At 32.9% G+C, this 20,425-nt stretch overlaps 1 protein-coding gene across 1 annotated transcript in view; it reads left to right on the forward strand.

Annotated features, from left to right (window-relative positions):
- LOC139517789 (fas apoptotic inhibitory molecule 1-like) overlaps positions 1 to 20,045 on the forward strand; it is a 40,092-nt gene extending 20,047 nt beyond the window's left edge. The window contains exons 2-4 of the mRNA XM_071309218.1: positions 3,303 to 3,394; positions 14,190 to 14,239; positions 18,834 to 20,045. Coding sequence (XP_071165319.1) covers positions 3,303 to 3,394; positions 14,190 to 14,239; positions 18,834 to 19,016 — 325 coding nt within the window. The 3' untranslated portion in view covers positions 19,017 to 20,045. The remainder of the gene's footprint in view (positions 1 to 3,302; positions 3,395 to 14,189; positions 14,240 to 18,833) is intronic.
- The last annotated feature ends 380 nt before the right edge of the window (positions 20,046 to 20,425 follow it).

Below are 20,425 nucleotides of genomic sequence, written 5' to 3' on the forward strand. Positions count from 1 at the left end.
AATTTTGGGGCTAACCGGTCTAAAAAGGCCATTTAGGCAAATTTTGGATACTTGGTAAAAAGATCATCAAAAGGACTTGAAATCTCTTAAAGTACTATGATCTTTTAAATGTTTTAAATATTTCTCGAGGTTTACATGTGTACTACAAGTTTTGTGAATTTTGAGCTGGGGTCTTTTACATCGTAACCATAGCAACGGAATAAAAATGGGTTATTTTCACATATTTTGCACAATAATCTGTGTAATTAATCATGAACACTTACATGTATTTATCATTTGACACTATCTTATGATATTTGGCATGAAGGTGTATTACAATAAGACTGTATATCTCATAAAATGAAAACTGCCAATTGACCTTGACTTTTGACCTCAAGGTCAAAATACTTGATTTTTTGGTGATTTTGTTTTACTGGAGCACACATTTTTCTCTTACTTGAAGAATTTCTTAATAATTGACACACAATGTCATCCCCTCAATATGATTTGTTGTGTACCATGGATAATGACCTTGATATTTGACCTTCAAGGTCAAATAAAAGGTCATGGTCAAATATGTAATTATATATGCCTAAAACAAAACATTCGTTTCTTGCCATGTCAATATGAAAGAGAAGTGTACCGACTGCTTATGAGACAACTATCCACCACAGTTAAAATGGAGTGGTAGTAAGCAATTTATATGCCACAGAACTGGCAAGACCATTTCAGTACAGCTAAGGGTTTTCCCTGGGGTTATGTCCCGCTCCTTCGTGTAATGACGTTGTTATTTAGATTTATTTTTTAAAAATAATCAGAACCCCATCCCTTATTCATATTTAATCTTAATTGCCTTTTTAGTTCATCATGGGGGTCTTGACCTGCCCCTACATACAATTGATGGTCAAATAGCTTAACATATGTTCATATTGCTACATGTACCTATAAAAACATATTTTCAATCAGACCTTTGAGTACACCAATGATGTTTTTGCTGGAGTTGGCGCCCCTTATAAACACTGTTCAGATACCCACCCTTAAACTATATATAGTACTTAAATGAATATATCATGACTAGACCAATTAAGTGTACCATATATTTTGTTCTCATATATTTTGTTCCTCCTGTCCTCACCCCTCGATTCATAATTTTTAAAATTTATTGGAAACAGTGCATATTTCCACTCGCGCACCATATATATATATTCTTATTTGCAATTGCATTTTTTTTCTGACAAGAGTGACTTGTACAGGGGAGACATTAGTTTTGATTCACTAAAACAGTTCTAACGAGTTGTAGTTAACTTAAATTAAAAAGAAAATCGTAGAATTTTGGCTTAATGTAGAAACTTGAAATACTGCTAATTCAGAACTTAATGTGCATGTGTAATAATAATATTAGTATTATTGAGTATTCATGGTGACCCTCAAAAATGTGAGATTTATCAAAGCAAATTTAAATCATGCTGTAACAGAATATTGTACAAAAATGAAAAAAACTCGGCATCACATTGCAGCCTGGGATATATAAATGCAGTTCGTTCGCCTGTCTGTCCGAGCATCTGTTTTTATTGTAAAGTATCTAGTATAATTTATCGTTATCTGATTTTGAAAAAAAATATGCCATTGATTTCTAAAGATAACCGGTCAAGACTGAATATGAGCCCAGTTCAAACATTTAGTAGGTGGTGGACATTGAACATCTGTTGTGTTATTCATATTGCAATTATTTTTGAATTTATAGAAGGTCTCTTTAGTCAATTTGTTTGATTTCCCAAATATATACTTACAAAGCCATGAACATTTGACAAATAAAGGCTGTGTTTTGAAAGGTCCAAGAAAGTTGTAAAATTTCTTGAAAAAATGAAAAAGAACTTAATAATAAATATTATTATATCACATCTTCTGACTTTTTTGGGGGATCTTATAATGGTATGATGTCGTCGTCATCTGTGTCTTCGTCGTCGTCTGTGTGTATTGATTTTTGGGATGATGGTCCCAACCGTTCAGGACTAAGGGGCCACAAAGAGGGCCAAAAACAAGCATTTTTCTAGTTTCAGGATAATAACTAGTGTATAAGTAGTATTCTGTATTTCTTTTGCTCTGAAATTGTACCACAATGTTTAATACCACAAGTAGAAGGTTGAGATTTATTAAGGGGTTATGGGGATAACAGATTAGAAATTAAGGGCAAAAAAGGGGCAAAAAACCAGCATTTTTCTAGTTTCAAGACAATAACTTGGGTGTTAGTGTATGGATCTCTCTGACATTGTACCATATAACATAGGGAAGGCTGGGATTGATTTTGGGGTTAATAATCCAAAACATGGAAGAAGTACTACAAGATTCCGTACTACAAAGGAGAGGCTGGGATTGTGTTTTGGGGTTATTGCACCAAGGGTGTTTCAAAAAGGTAAAGGGAGATTTTTCCCCCCAATTCATTAAAGGGATTCATATTTTTTTTTCAAAATTTTTCAAATTTCGAATTCAATTGCACAGTATTGCGCAATACAATTGTAAGATCTTTGACCACATTTATTTTGTGCCAGAAACCTGTAGTATGTCAAAATTTTGATCTCAGTCCAAATACAGACAGTACCAAGCTTGAGTATTGTGTACAAATTTGCGCCAACTGTTCAATGTTCGACCTCTGCGGTCGTATCAGGCTTCGCTCAGCAAAAGCATTTTATTTTAGCAAGGTGGAAAAAAACTGAAAAAGACCTCGTTATGAGGCTGTGATTAAAATGTAATTCTGACATAAAAAATATATAAAGTATTTTCTAAAGTTTGCTTCAGACATTATCTCTTAACCATAAAAAAGCTTAAGCATGTCGTGAGATGAGAGAATATATTTTTAAGGAAAATAATATTTAGAAATGAATTTGTAAGCACCTTAAGTTAGAAGAACTGAGTTTCCTTAAGACTAAAACTAGTAACTTAAATGTGACAAAGATTCGGAATATCATTTTAATAAAATTAACATTACATTGTATTACAAACATGTTCTATCATTGCTTTCAAAATTGTTTTCCAACTAATCCAATGAAAGTGTGCAAAAAACACGACGTTATGCTCACTAAAAATTTTATAATATAAATTAAAAACATTGGTTTCCTGTTTGAATGGTTTACACTAGTCATTTTAGGGACCCTTTTTTTTGCTTGCTGTTCAGAATGAGCCAAGGCTAAGTGTTGAATACCGTACATTGACCTATAATGGTTTACTTTTACAAATTGTGACTTGGATGGAGAGTTGTCTCATTGGCAATCATACCACAGCTTCTTATATCTATGTTAAGTATCAGTGTTGTTTTTTAATTGTAGAAAAGCTGGATATATAGGATCAGACGGTGTTGCCAAAATTACGACAGGATGGGAACTTGAAGTGGATGGAAAAAATGTCAAAATATCATTTTGTAAGTAACTCTTAAAATTAAAGCAATGCCAATTCATAAGGTCAAGTTAAAGGGTTAATTTAACATGTACTACGAGCAAATTTAGGTAGATTCAGTAAATGCACGACCTGTCAATAAAAGGTATAATGCAATTTGAATTTTAATTTTAATTTGAATACAAAATATAAACGAGTATTGTCAATAAGGAACTAGATCAACAGTTTACTAATTAATATTTTGCAAAGATAAAAGTAAAACTTTCGCAGTCACTGAAAGCAAGTTTCAGTACTTTATCGCTTGCTGAAAAAAAATCATGCTTGTAGTTACTGAAAGCAAGCTCAATGAAATCCATCTATTGGTGGGGAAATCATGCTCACAATTACCGAAAACAAGCTAAATGAACGGCATCGGTTTAAGTCAGAATTATGCTCGCACTTACTGATCCTTACTGAAAGCAAGCTCAATGTACTTCTTTGATTTTGAAATGATACTCGCAGTTATTGTAACCAAGATTAATGCACATCAATGTGAAGTATAAATCATGCTCGCGGTCACTGAAAGCAAGCTCCATGTACTTCTTCTGTTGGTGTAGAAATCGCAGTTACTGATAGAATTAATATCAGAGTACTTGAGGTAAAAATCATGATAACAGTTCATTAAAAGCAAACTCACAGTACTTCATCTGTTTATGTTAAAACTTATGCACGCAGTTAATACTGAAAGCAAAGTGTATAAAATCTCATGAATTGGTGGAGAAATCATGCTTGAAATTAACAAATGTATTTCGTCTATTATGTGGGTGCTGTTTATTATGTCATCGTATTAAACAATGTGTTATATTACGGATTACAAATGTGTCGAGGTTTGTGATTGGATAACAACACAGAGATGTCAGTATATATTACGGATTACAAATGTGTCGAGGTTTGTGATTGGATAACAACACAGAGATGTCAGTATATATTCAGGAAACTGCCGGGGTATATACGACCGACCGTGCAAGGGCTGTATAGCCAGTCAAGGTCGTTAAAAACTTCCATTTGTTGTATATACGACGTTTTTATCCCCAATTGGAACCTCAGAAACGTCATCATAACACCGGTTACTATGTGACGTAGTCAAAAGCTATCAGACTGTCAGAGGCTCACAGAGGGAAAATAATGACGTGCTTCAGTCAATAATACATTTTTGATACAAAATCACGCATTTTACACTTTTAATACTTAAATTTAATGTTAAAAGTGTTATTATAAATTATTACATACACGATAAAATTATGTTCACAGCAAATTAGAAAATCCTTCACGTATGCCGAACATATCAGGTTGGGTTTTTCAATATATATGTGTTGTCAACAAATATCTGCACTGGAAAATAACATTAAGTCAGGGGTAATCCGTAATATATGTGTAATTCAGGTCTCAGAAAGGGTATATACTGTGACATTCCCGGCTTAGGGCTTATATCCCCTTCGCCTTCGGCTCAGGGGATATAAACTCTAAGCCGGGAATGTCACAGTATATACCCTGTCTGAGACCTGAATAACATATAATATCAGGGGCGGATCCAGCCATTTGAAAAGGGGGGTCCCAACCCAGAGTAAAGGGGGAGTTCCAACTATATATTCCTATTCAAATGCATTGATCGGCCACAAAAGGGGGGTTCAAACCCCCGGACCCCCCCCCCCCCTTCTGGATCCGCCAATGGTGATATGTATGTATAAATATATATCTGAAGTGTGTAAAGTTTTATATACAAACAGTTGTTAAAAATATAAATTTTATATAAAAGAAAATGTGTGTAGTGTGTATGCTTTAAATGCACTTTGTGTTTATTCCAGTAACGCTAGTTATTAGCCATGCCCTGCTTGTGCAAGTAAATTAACTCCTTCAATTGACATTTGCATAACTCTACTCAGTCTTGAAATAACCACAATGTCATGACATAATATATCTTATGTTGAAATTTGTATTATAAAAATGAAAAATTAAATAACTTTTAATATCAATGCATAGATGTTATCACTTGTTTTAAGTGTGGGTTGGTTCCATTTAAGTGCATAAATCAATAGGGAAGTATGATTGTTATTGAGAAAGACAAAAGGGAAATGCATTATAAAATATTCTTTAGCATACTTGCTGTTTCCGCTAGTCATTTTGATGAGAATTTAATCACCGTTAAAGCTATATCTAAAAACATTTGAAAGCAGTAATAAAATTTTAAAGACTTTTTAAAAAATAGGAATAAATGACACAGGAGAATGCATTTGTTAAGTAAAACACAATTACTTTTTATAGACTAGAATTTACCAATGAATCAATAAATATTCTGTATCCAAATAATGCAACGTCATCATACCATTCTTATAAGCAATAAAACAATACGGAATATTTTCATATTTTTTGTTTGTTTTCAAAGTTCTTATTCCAAACCAAACTAATTTGAATAAAACCACATTCTCTATATAAAAAAAATAAGAAAAAACCTTAAAGTTACCGTTTTAGACAGTAATTTGTAATGGCATGATTACTGTGATTGCTTAACATGATCCCTGCTCAGTTACAGAGATTTGTAAAAGGACTGTATAGAGGGAGTCGAAGGGGTCCTGGTCCCAAAATTATGGACTTAAAAGCATGAAATCCCGAGGTCCCGATTTAAAAAAAAACTTAAATCCCGACATTCCGAAATTCGAAAAAAGAATTCCCGGATCCTGAAATGATCAATTCCGAAATCCAGAGCTTAGAAACACCCGATCCCGGAGTCTCGAAAAAGGTCCTGTCCCCTCTATATAGTTTTATATATAGCCATAGTTTTTTTGTAATGACAAGATCAATGCAAATGACGGAAATCTAAAATAATAGGTCACTATGCAATTACAGTGACGGTAATCTGAAATGTCTTAACAACTGTACAGTGGCGGTATCTGTAATGAGTTAATTACTATACAGTAACGATAATCTGAAAAGCCTTAATTGCTGTACAGTGACGGTAATCTGTAATGAGTTAATAACTGTACAGTGACGATAATCAGTAATGAATGTACAGTGACGGTAATTTAATGTCTTAACTGTACAGTGACGGTAATCTGCAATGAGTGAATTACTGTACAGTGACGGTAATCTTTAATGAATTTATTACTGTACATTGCCGGTTATCTGTAATGAGTTTATTACTGTACAGTGACGATATTCTGTAATGAATTAATAATTGTACAGTGACGGTTATCTGTAATGAGTTAATGGTATAACTGTTCAGTGACTGTAATCAGTAATGAGTTAATAACCTTACAGTGACGCGGTAATCTGTAATGCGTTAATAACTGTACTTATGGGTCGTCCAACTGTCTATATCAATCGGCTCAGCTCTTAATAAAACTCCATATCAGCTGCTTGACATTATATGAAGGCCTTTTGATCTCGTTCGCTACGCTCACTCGACAAAAAGCTTCATATTATGTCTCGCAGCTGATATTTTACGATATCAACATGCAGATAACCTGATAATCGGTACAGTGACGGTAATCTGTAATGAGTTAATGGTATAACTGTTCAGTGACGGTAATCTGTAATGAGTTGACAACTGTACAGTGACGGTAATCTGTAATATCTAAATAACTGTGCAGTGACGATTATCTGTAATGGATTAATAACTGTACATTGACGATAATCGTTTATGTGTTAAAACAACTGTACATTGACAGTAATATGTATGTTAATTACTATACAGTGACGGTAATTTGTATAATGACAGATATTAGATCTAACATTTCCATATAAGGACTGTAGAGCAGACAGAAATTTGCCATTTATTCCAACTTTTCGAAGTTTATACGACAATAAATTTCTTGGTACAGAGTCAAAAGCTTTCCGCATATCAATAAAATTAACAAAAGTTGAATGTTTATGTATATTTACCGGCTGACAAGAATAACTTAGATGCTTTATTCCGTGAATCGAATTAATCACTGAAAATGGTTTAGTTCCCCAAATGCCTGCTCCGTAGAATAAAACGGGTTCTACCATAATGGAATATAATTTTGTGTACACACTGTGAGTCATTCCACCAGCACTAATAAACTTTCCATAAAGCGCGCCTAGTGCCCTGCTAGCTGACTTCGAAAGTTCCTTAACTGCTTTGTCCATAGTCAAATGCTCGTCGAACCATATTCCCAAGTATTTGTATGAAGAAGTGTACTCAATATCCAAGTCGGGACATTTGAATGGGAAGTCCGATCGACTGACAGGTTTATTCCTGAAATGCATAGACGGCGTGCACGAAGTTGACGGCAACTGTAAAATGCGCTTTTTAAATAGTTTTATACAACCGTGTATAAAATATTTTTGAATAAGAATAAGAATAAGATTTATTTTATGATAAAATGATGAAGGCCTATGCATGCCATTAAAATCCACATTACTAGTAAGGTAAATTAAAATTTAATCTATAAAACATGAAATGGACATAGAGAAAACGGCAAAATAACGATGTAACTTGTAACACTAAATCAGCATAAATTAGAGTTTTTGACCAAAAACTTATTCAAATTTAACATATTTTCCTGCATTTTCGTATAATAGAATTGTTCGGATTCGGACTCGGACATCACACGAAATTCGTCGCAAAAAAAATTAAAAACGATCATGGTAGATAAGTTTGGAATGATCTTCGTTATGTGTAAGAAGTTGTAATTTGGAAGGACTAATAATCGAAATGGAAGAATCGGTAAGAAAAAATATGTAATTATAATCTTTTTATGTTAAAAAAAAACAAGGTATTCCAAATGTGCATAACCAGAGGTTTTGAAATTTTCCTGTTTGAAATAACGCTAAATAAATTCCAAATATGCTCTTCACTACTGCGTTTGCTGCGGAATCCATTCTGCTCCTCACAAAGGATATTGTTTCCTCAAAAAAAGCGTTCAGACGATTATTTAGTACACTACAATATATCTTACTGGGTACGGACACAAGCGTAATTCCCCGGTAATTTGATTGTAGTCGGTTGTCTTGTGTTCCTGGTTTGAGTATTGGATTAACTATCCCTTTGGTCTATTGCTCGGGTACTTTACCCAGTTCAAAGCAGCCGAAACAGTTTAATTGCAATTTTATTTTTGAGCAATTCCGCTATTATTTCATCGCATCCAGCCGCTTTCCGAAGTTTAGCTTGCTCTACAGCAATCACGATTTCTTCCCGTGTAAAAGCACTGTTTAAATTTGATAGGTCCATTTTTCCGCAGAATACTCAGGTGTAGTCTCGTTCAAATGATTAGAAAACAATGTCTCAAAATCTGACTTCGATTTATTCAGCACAATTTCATTTTCCTTCTGAATTTGGTATTTTCATTTCAATTTACGGTTAATTTTATCAAATATATATCTTTCTTTCAGTACAATACTTTTCTTTGAAAAGTTTCTTTTTGTGCGGTGGGCCCTTAAATTTCAACCATTTCTTTTCGCACTCGCATGATGAGTTCCATTGCATTTGTAATGTTTGGTTCCATTACGGCTTGTAAAATGACTTCGAACGTTTGTTTATATGTTTCTGTTGAAGTAGCGGTAGTTTTGTATCCATTTCGTTCTTTATCAATTTATGAAATTCGTCATATGCGTTTTGTACATTTTGATTTAAATATACGGAGTGTTCAATTTTCCCAATAGCATCCAGAACTTTCATGATGTCGCACTTCATCACTTATTAAGAAATCATCTGGAATCTTGCGCGCATTTCATTTTATCTTTACTTCGTTTGCGTAATGATTTGAAATTTCATCAACATTCAATGGGTATTTAATATCACAGGATAAAAGCGAGTGGTCAGGTATGCTTTCTGGGTTATAATTCAAAGTATTTATTACATCTGACATTCTCATTATTTTAAAATCTAAAACGGATTCTACAACTCATATGGCACACAAATGTAATCAACCACCGATCTCCCTTGAGTAGAAATATAAGTAAAATCGTTTATTCCTATTCGACCGTTTAACATGGCAAAATTTGTGTCCGATAAAAATTCACAAAATAGATCACCGTTGTAATTATCTGTAGTGTCAATAGTTGTAATTGGCTTTATATCATCAACACCTTCGATATAGTCTGTATTTGATCCACACCGGGCGTTAAAATCACCACATATGATCGTATATCCTTTCGTTTGATTACTTAGTCTATACACTTGTTGCAATAAGTCATTTAAAAACTTTTCTTGATCACTGGGTCTACTTGAATCGGTCGGGGTAGATAGCATATGGCAATGGAAAAGTTAAAATCAGAATGTTTCCCTGTGAAACAAATCCATAGAATACCTTCTACACTCCGATCTTGAATTTCAACATATAAAGAATCATATAGGTTTAAACGAATGAAGGCACCAACCCCACCAGATCCGCGCCTAACTTTACTGTGTATATTTTTCCGATTATGCCCTATCCACTTATAACCGGGTACGTTAAGCTGATTATCATCACGTAAAAATGTTTCACAAACTGCAAATATGTCACAATTAACATGTTCTAATACTAAATTTCTAAAAGTCGAATTATCGTTCTTGTGCATTGACCAACCGCGACAGTTCCATACACATAACCGCAACCTGTCCTAATGACGTCTGTGCATTAACTTGTTAAAAAACATTTCACGTTCTTTCCCAACTTCTTTTAAGAGTGTTCTCATGTTGCTCTGGAGAATACGTGTTTCGATTGGCAAATCGTTGTTTATGTACACATTTTTGTAGGTGTTACTATTTTTCAATTGCCGCTTATTACTGAAAATGTTTTTCTTTTGATCAGAACCATTATCTATTTCTACCAAAATTATCCCACATGAGTTTCCCTTTCCAATTTTTCTTTCAACTGACTTGATTTTCACGTCGGGGATACCGAGCCCATCTTTGAAGAGGGATTTTACCTTGTTTACAGTAACCTGGTTATTTTCTTCTTCTTGAGCATAGCTCTAGATGTTATTACAGATTGTGATTTGTAATGACTTTTTGACATTATCGCTTGTTATTGAGACGATGATTCGAAATACATTATATGTGTCATTTGAGCCACATCGACTAGTAAATTAATGACATCTAATAAACTCATCATAGGTACCAGGATTAGAATGTGGAACGCCAAACGCTCGTTTTGTCTACAACAGACTTATCAGTGACGCTCGAATAAAAAAATAGAAAAGGGACAAATGAAGTACGAAGTTTTAAATATTGAGGACCGAAAAATCCCTAAGGTAATCTATTCCTTGGGAAGTTATGACATGAACCAACGACAATCACTCAGTCTGAATTACAGGCTCCTGACTTGGGACGGGCACATATGGTCCGAGACCACAATTATTTCGTAGTGCATTTCTTTTAGAACATAAATGAAAATAAAAAAATCCCACCTGCGCTTTCTCAAAGAAACTTTTACAGTGTGTTGTACTACTCTTGGGACAAATTATATCAAAATTATAGAAAACTTCATCGGCTCTAACTCAAAATATGAACAATTTTATGTTTAGGGCGTCTTGAAATCTTTTGACAGCTCCCGAAATGCTAATTTTAAACCTTTTTCAGCTGGACCAAATCACTACTTTCCTTTAAAATTCTGGACCCCAATTTTTTTACAGTGTAATTTGACCCCCCTACTTGCAATTTGAGGTATTAAACATGGAGAAATAAATTTGGAAGGGATATAAAAATTAATGGCAAGTAACCCACTGTCAACACTAGGGACTAATCAAGGGACGACAATTGTGGTCTCGGACCTAATATACATGTAGAATGTGTCGGGGTTACACGTGTTTGTCAAACCCCTTCCTAGCCTGGGACAGTCTATGTTATAGTCCCAACATAAGAACCTTCCTAGCCTGGGACAGTCTATGTTATAGTCCAACATTAGAACCCCTTCCTAGCCTGGGACAGTCTATGTTATAGTCCAACATAAGAACCTTCCTAGCCTGGGACAGTCTATGGTATAGTCCAACATAAGAACACACTATAAAAAGAAGTTACAAATGGCTTAACTCAATAAATTGTTAAAAAGCACAAATAACTCAAAAAAACTAGAATACTGAGACAGTGATTAGTAATGATATGAAAGTTATTATCTGAGACGTTTGTGTGTTATAAGATTTTATAACATAATAGCTGCTATTTGAGACGATGATAAGTGGTTTTATATAAATGCTGATATGTGATAACATAATATATGTATAGCTGTTTTGAACATTGATTTGTAATAGCAATATAGCTGTATTTATGACTGTAGTCTGTGATATAAGGGTCATTATCAAAAAAGTGCAAATTTCGACGAGGTAATATTTTGAAAAATGATGTCATTGTTTAAAACTTTTAAATGTGTCCCGCTATTCTATAATATAGTAGCAACGATATTCAGAAATATGCAATGGGAAAAATGAAGTGTTTCTTCAATTTTAACAATTTTAGGTCATCCTTTGTAAGAATCGTGTCAATGGTGTTACCAATTTAAAGCATACATTTAGGTACTAAATATTATTATAGTTCAACATCAAACAACTGTTCCAATTTGTTGTTTAGATTTAAATTACGACTTATTGACATTATTCATATAGCTGTGCATTCTATTTAAACATAAATTTCAGATAACATTGTCGTAAAAAAGTTGGCTGTCCTAATTATGGCCGTTGTAAATACTAAAAAATACACTTAAACTGAATATATGTGAATTGTATAAGATTAAATGATAATAATATACCTAATCCTTCGTATACGACATAAAAACACTTTCATTTATGAATAAAGATGAAAAAATGTCGCATTTTTATATAGTAACACCACTGACCCTTCAGTAACTCCAATGACACAAAAGTATCACCAATGACATCACATTTCAAATTTTACCTTTATCAAGTACTGAACACAAAGCCAAGATCACCGAGCAAAAGAAAAAGATGAAAAAATAATTCTTAGGCTAAAAAATCTCAAATTATATAACATAACATCCATTACTAAAAATGTCAATAGTGTTACTAAATAGTGTCATTGGTGTTACCAGCATACATCAGTTTGTGAAAACTGTGCATATGTAATACATGATATTGTTAAAACATTGTTAAATAAGTATTGTTTTTAATAAATAATATGATGTTTAGCTTGTTAAACATGAAAGAAACACAAAACAATGCTGATTGTCATGATATATTCAGTGGTGTTACTAAACTGGTCAATGGTGTTATTTGATCAAAATGGTCTCACCATTGACAGTAACACCAATGATTTAAGGCGTATTTTAAGATTCAGTTACGAAATAAGTGATTCCTCTATTCTATATGTTTTTACTGGTGCATGTTTCTATAATCAATATGTTTCATTATTCAAAGTTAAGGAAATGTTTTAAAAAATGATTTTTATAAAGGGTACACCATGGACACTCTTTCCAATTACGATATAACCTTTACTTACTTTTACGATTTTTTCACTAAATCTTCAACATAATTGTTTGTTTTCTTTTGCATAACATGCTTACAGGTAACATTGCTAAGGGAGAAACTGTTGTAAATGCCCAAATCTTGCGAAAGATAACTCTTAAGTTATCCTACTAATTTGTCCTTTGGTAACACCATTGACTTAAAAAATGTTACATTTCCTTTTGGTGAAATTTGTTATTATAAAACCAACATACACCTCCCAAAATCATTAAAAAATGTTTGTATGTATCAAAATGCAATAAAAAGTGATAAATCATAATAACAAATGATATGAATAATAGTCCTATTTCAAGTCTGAAAGGATTTATAGTAAAAAATAACAGTTAATTCTGGCTATCTTCAAGGGTTGAAGAAAACATTAAGGATGTTTTTTTTAACATTTCATACTGTAAACAGTATATTGTGTATCACTAAACATTCCTATCTAACATATGCAAGTGTTATTTTGATATATTTTTATGTCTGTGACTTAAAAAGACCCAATAACATAGTTTTGCATGTTTTTTTTATAATGACCCATAATCATACATGTAGCTGTTTTTGAGACAGGGATTTGTAATAGCCTTATAGACATTTTTGGGGCGTCAGTCTGAGATGACATTAAATGCAGTTATCTGATATGGTCATATGTGATGACTTTATAGCTGTTATCTGAGATGGTGATTTTGGATGACTTTATAGCTGTTTTTGAGACGGTCATGATAGATAACATTATATATATTAGTTTCTCTAATTCTTACATGATTTATCCTTTTTTCCGACCTGTTGATTGGTCTTTTGATCTCAGTTCTTCATTGGTTAAAATTCGATTATAACGTCGAATTTGTCTTGCTTTCCTCTGAATTTCCTATTGAGATGGCATGAAAAGGCGACCATTTCTGATGAAGTCACATAAAAAGAGCACATCTTTTTGCAGATCATTTGAAAAGAAGAAATAAGTTTGCCTGCATATGATTTAAAAATCATTACAGAAACAAATTCGAACACCAAACTTCGTGTAATACGATATTTATCCACTCTCGACAGTTAAATTTTAAAGTATAAAACGCTCGACGAGCCTCGCGTTTTAAATTTGAAAATATAACTGTCTCGAGTGGATAACTATCGTATCACACTCGATGGCATGCAGTGGTAGAACCTATATTCAAACGGTGAGTTGTACCGATATTTTAACTGTTGATCTACACTGAGAATACGATTAAAAATAGATACAAAAACATATGAAGTCAATTAGTTTCTATTGATATTACTAGTTTTTCAACATTTACATGGAGACTGTATTTCTACATTCAATACTTATTTCAACAGTAAAAAATGCATACAACACTAATATTAAGCTGAACTTAGTTTTTTGTCTATTGTAGCTCGTGACAATTTTCATGTATGGGTGAACAGCGAACCAGTAGAAACAACAGTAAGTGTAGTAATATAAGTCCTACAATTATTGCGGTTATGTATATGGAATCTCGTAAAAAGTTGTACATTTTAACTGGTTTTAATTATTTACAGACTGATGAAATGAAATGAGCAAAACGGTTTTTAGATGCTATATAGTATTCTAACGTCAGCAAATGTACAATCGTATATGAAATATAAAACATTAACTGAATAATTTGTCTCTGTATGACCTGAATAACATTTCGTAAGCAGAGCAAAATATAATTGCAAAAACTCGAATATTTAATATCCTAAATTGAAAACCAATTTTAGTTGTGCTACAATCATTCACAAAGAAAGTCCCGTCTCGTACCTGCTATACTTGTAATATTTTTGTGCAGAAAATCTGACGATGCTTTCTTATTGAGTTGTTAAATTGAAGAAAATGAAATCTGTTATAAAGTAGAGATAAAGTGTTGATATAAAGGCTTCACCAGATGGTTAATCTTATTCACATTGTGTCATCTTCTGCTTAAATAAATTTTAAAAATCTTGAGAAACACAGGTAAAATATCGTTTGAATGACTTAATTGAAATGAACAGTCCTACAGTAAATTTAGAAAAATGGAAGGCTGATTATAATCACCAAATGGATATCAAAACATCTTAGTGGAAGACAAACTGACAACGCCTCAAAAAATCACCGTCTACAAAACACTTGACTGCAAAACACGAACCCCATCAAAAACCAGGTGTGCAATCAGTGAATAAAAAAACCTGGACCGATCATTTGTAGTCAAAAGCACAGATCTGATCTAAGCAATCCAGGATGATGGAAAAGGATTTGTTTTTCTGATGAAGGTTAACCTATAAAACCAGTATTCGATGAATTTGAGTTTATCAGAGTAAATAGAGTTAATAGACCAATGTCACTCATTACGTATATTTACTCATGGAGTAAGATGGAATACAATCAGTCTCGCAGTGATGACAAGCCACTTGCAATGCACCATGAAGGTATTCGTGAAGTTACCAAAATCGACATGTCGATGCTATGCATATTTTGATAAATCGACATTTTCTAAAGCTTGTCATTTTCACTACAACAATATCCACAGGATCTTCTTTTGTTCCACCTTTGACCTTTTATGGTGTGGTCTGCCAGACCAATTAAATGAAATTACGGAACAGGTAAATGTTTCGAATGAAATATGGCATCAAAAGCTTTTGAAGAAATTGAAAGCAAAGATAGCTATAGTGCTTTACAGGTTCAACCATCCATTGTCAGTTATGAATGTATGAATTTCTTGAGTAAGATATATGACTAAACACACATTTCTGTGATACAAGTAACACATACTAAAATATAAATATTTAAAATATTAGAATATTTTAAAAAGCAATGCATTATATAGGTATAAGAATATGTTGTACGGGTGCCAATGAGACAACTCTCCATCCAAGTCACAATTTGTAAAAATAAACGATTATAGGTCAAAGTACTGCCTTCAACACGGAACCTTGGCTCACACCGAACAGCAAGCAATAAATGGCTCCCAAAATGACAGGCGTTAAACCATTCAAACAGGCAAAACCAACGGTATGGTCTAAATGAAAAACGAGAAACGAGAAACGCTCATGAACCACATCAATAAACGACATCCACTGAACATCAGGTTCCTGACTTAGAACAGGTGCAAACAAATGCAGCAGGTTTGAACGTTTGAATAAGTTCCAACCTTCACCCAACCTGAAACAACAGTGTAACAATATGATTAATTATTAAGAGCATCAATTTTAAATGAAAATTGCACAGTGGAAAATTGGCAGCACTTTCTCTACAACACCTGCTGTTTACATTACTGCATATTCTATGATAATTGTGTTAAATCTTTCTTCAAATTCTAATATGCTTTGAAAAAAAAATTCTGTGACATTATTATTTGTTTAACCTGAAAGTACAGCATCAGAGTTTGATAATATTATATAAAACCATAACTGATCAATTTCTATGCGAGTTTCATAATTAAATTAAGCAGACTAGAATAAATTCTATCAAAACCATGTACTTCTCTGAGAATAAGATGTTAAAATCGATACTTTATAAATATTCATGTCTTTTGAATTGCAAATAAGCTGCATTAATCAGCTAGTTCGACAATGAGATTTAAAATGACATGGTTTCCAAGTCTCTATCAATGGATTATCGGATTACAGTCTAAATAGGGAGTGATACATGTATATTTTAATATATCAAATGTGACCTTTGTTGGTGAATAATTTCGACATTTATTTATTAGATTATATGTTATGAGTGCCAATGGGACAACTCTCCATCCAAGTCATGATTTGAAAAAGTAAACCTTTATAGGTCAAAGTACGGTCTTCAACACAGAGCCTTGGTTCACACCGAACAGCAAGCTATAAAGGACCCCAAACAATTTCTTATGTAAAACTTTTCAAACGGGAAAACCAACGGTCTAGTGTATTTGAAAACGAGAAACACTTATGGACCACCAGTGGCGTAGCTTGCATGTATGCTCAGATGCTCAAGTATCCACATCATTTTGACAAAAAAAAAAGAAGAAAAAGAAAAAGAAAATAAATAAAAAGTGCATGTGTTTGTAGCAGATACACGGAGGTATCCGAATGTAACAATGGTGAGGATATGAGAATAGCGTCCAATCATTTCCGAAGTAGTATATGTAGTCTTTCCTTAAAGATCAGTCAGTTTATGTAACCAAGATTGATAAATCTCAGAAAAGTCCTCTAGACACTATCGTAAAAGTTTAAGTCCTTGCGCGTCTTCGGCTAGGCAAGCAAAGCCAGAGGAGGATTATACGCAGACCTGCGGACATGTTTGGTCTTAAATTAAACCAAGCGGAGCGATGACCTATAGCAACGTAAATTATTAGTTCAAAACTAAACCATCATATCCAGATATCGTTTTTACTGTGACACGACAGACGACGACTCTACAAGCATTTATAATGGAGAGTGGTTATTCCTGGGCTTATAAATACGCTTTTCCATCTAGGTACAAGTATTAATCTTATATTCAACAAAAGAACAGAGTTTCAATGTCCCCGCATTAATCATATTTTATCTATCCAAGATATAAGGGCAATAACTAAAACAAATTAAAAGATAAAAGCTCAAGACCAAATGCAATGGGATTTCCATGATAATTTTTTTTATTCAAGGGGCATAGTTGGTTAAATATATGTGATCAGAACTTTTTTTCGCAAGTGTCAAAGTCACTTGCTGATGATATAAGTTTCACAAAAATCTGGCAAGAATTTACACATGGCAGCGCTAACAAGATCGGACGGACAGACACCCGGCAATTTCAAGTCCCCTGCAACACATGAAGACAAGTGATAAAAAACAATGAAGAGGCTCAAATATCAGGAAAGGGGGGCTACTTCTGTTTCTACATTCCAAAGTTCCATATACATAAGTGCAGCGCTGCAATGTGTCCATTTTTGAGATTTCAAATATAAGATTGGATATGAAACTTTGACATCAAATATTTCCTTTTGAATGATGGTAGTTTCGACAACAACTATAAAATCTGTTAGAAATATATATATTTGTGTTTTTTTTGTTTTTTTTTTTTAAATTAAACAAAAATCTAGCCAGTGTCGGAGTGTAGGGGTGACATTATGTTTCTGCATAAAATGGTCCCAAAATTTTTTCGCCTCGCTCCGCTCAGCGACGGTTACACATCCACATCATTTGAACTCTGGCTACGCCACTGACCACATCAACAAACGACATCCACTGAACACCTGGTTCTTGACTTAGGACATGTCCAAACAAATGCAGCGGGTTTAAATGTTTAAGTAGATACTAACCTCCACCATTACCCGAATCAATAGTGTACATTTGTAACATAACAACATCGAAAAACACATAATAAGCTACCAACTGAAACAAATTGTTGAATAATTAAATTTAGCTTGACCAAAATATGCTGGCACATCTATTTGTAAATTAACTTTTATGAAATATAACATTCAGTCAATCTAGTGTTTATAATATTTTCAACAAATTTTAGATAACAGTAACATGATTCTGTTGCAATTTTTTTTATAGACTTGCAGTAAAAACAAACAAAAATAAATTAACCAACTGTTACAGTTAAATTTTGAAGCACTTTTATATCCAGTTTTTCAAAAACCAATCAAGAAAATTTCGTAACGTACACTATTTGTTTTCTTAAGTTTATATATCTAACATACACTAGTATGGGACATTATGTTTTCTGTTCGTCTATTTCTCTCGTATCAAGTTTGAGTTTTGTGTTTAGTCATTTAACTATGAAATTGTTGTTTCATCCACTAGAAGTTCATTATAATGTGATTTTATTTTTAGAGGTTTAGATATGACAAAAGGATTCTAACCAGATTTCGCATATCTCCCTTCAATGTGAGACAAACAGCGGATCATTTTGTCACATTTCTAAAATACAACTAGATGTATTATTTTACAAGTATAGTTGTTAGTATTCCCGCTCTACAGTTCTGTCAATTCAACATTAATTTGAACTGCAAGTTACATATTGCTTTTCTTTTTCAGGCCTACATTGAAGACGAGCCTGTTAGTTACATATTGCTTCTATTTTTCAGGCCTACATTTCAGACGAGGGGTATGATGTTGACCTGTTTTTCAGTTTTGAATCCCACAAAGGCCATATCTTCAGTGATGTTGACAACGATCGTGACGAAATGATAAATTATATACTTATTGATGACGTATGCGTGGGAGATAGTTATCAAACTGTTCACCATCAGACAAAGAAAACTTCATGAGGGTCACGTGATAGCAGTTTTTGTAGAGAGTAGTGTAATAAACTGTTTTGGTAGTTTTTGTTTTATTGAGAAACTAAACATTGTCAAAAGAATTATTATTTGAATAAGCATTGAGATATATTTTAAGAACGTGAATGCTAATGGCCAATTTGTGATTTAGCCTAAAGAATAAAAAAAAATATCAAAGTCTGCCATAAAACATCTTTCATCACTAGATGGCGCTGTAGTTTAAGACAATATCAGTTGGCTAGTGAATATAGAAGAACGGAGTTGAAGCTTCTTCTGTCAACAGCTTTGCAAATTTCATATCAAAGATGTATATAAATGTAAATGTGTATCCATTTCCTGAAGTTTTGTTTGCCATTTTCCTTTTTTTTCTTACTTTTATGCAACCGAATCTTCGACGCAGATTATTTTCAATCGTTGAAATATGGTTTAATTGATAATTTTTCTGTTAACTTGCACCAAATTTTTCGTTTTAATTAGTATTTGTATGATAAAACAATTGGATTTTCTTTCAAGCAAGTGTCAAAATATTCACAGTAAAACTTTAAATTGTCGTTAGATATGATTTCAAAAAGCTTGTTTTTTATTTGATTTTGTGTTTTAGTTCTAGTAAAGGTACGTGACAGATAAATAATTTGAACATCTACAACGCTTTATTTATCGAGCATATTTGGAAGCTACCATTTGATGTTTATGGAGAGAGGGGGAGCTAGGATAAAACTTGAAAAAAAAGAAGGACAGGAGTTATCAGTAAGAAGAGAAAAAAAGGCTTGATATCAATTTATGTAAATACAAGTGTCAGGATAAACAATAAAAATAAAGGCAGGATCAAATAGAGTGAAAAATAAAAAGGTAGGCCAGAAAATACAACTAAGAAAGCAGGACTAAATTTCTAATCCTAGCTTCCACATAAAAATCAAATGATAGCTCTGTTACATTCATTTTAAAGCTATGAATCTATATAGTATTTGAACAGTTTATTGTGATTTTAAGATTTATACAAAATAAAATGTTCACTTTTAATTATACTCTATATGAATACAGGACAATAAAATCATACTGGAATTATAGAAGGAACAATGATATACTTTATTAACACAATAAAGAGCTTCAATATGATTCGGGGAGATAATTTGTTAACCACCACCCTTTATTTTTTTTGTTTTAGACTTATGCATAGTAAACATCTCCTGATCTATCCTACATTTAAGTTGACAATTTCAGCCGTGTGTATTCAATAGAAGTCCGTCCATATCATATCAGACAGACATGAATGCCAAACCAATTATGAAAAAAAACCACATTGCTCAAAATGTCATTGCTTGTGATTTTACAGGGGCTGCATATTTCTATATTTATTGAGTTTATTTAATAATAAGGTTAATGTCAATTGCAAGAGGTAC

This window comes from Mytilus edulis, chromosome 3 (assembly GCF_963676685.1).
Source record: "Mytilus edulis chromosome 3, xbMytEdul2.2, whole genome shotgun sequence".
Lineage (NCBI taxonomy): Eukaryota > Metazoa > Mollusca > Bivalvia > Mytilida > Mytilidae > Mytilus > Mytilus edulis.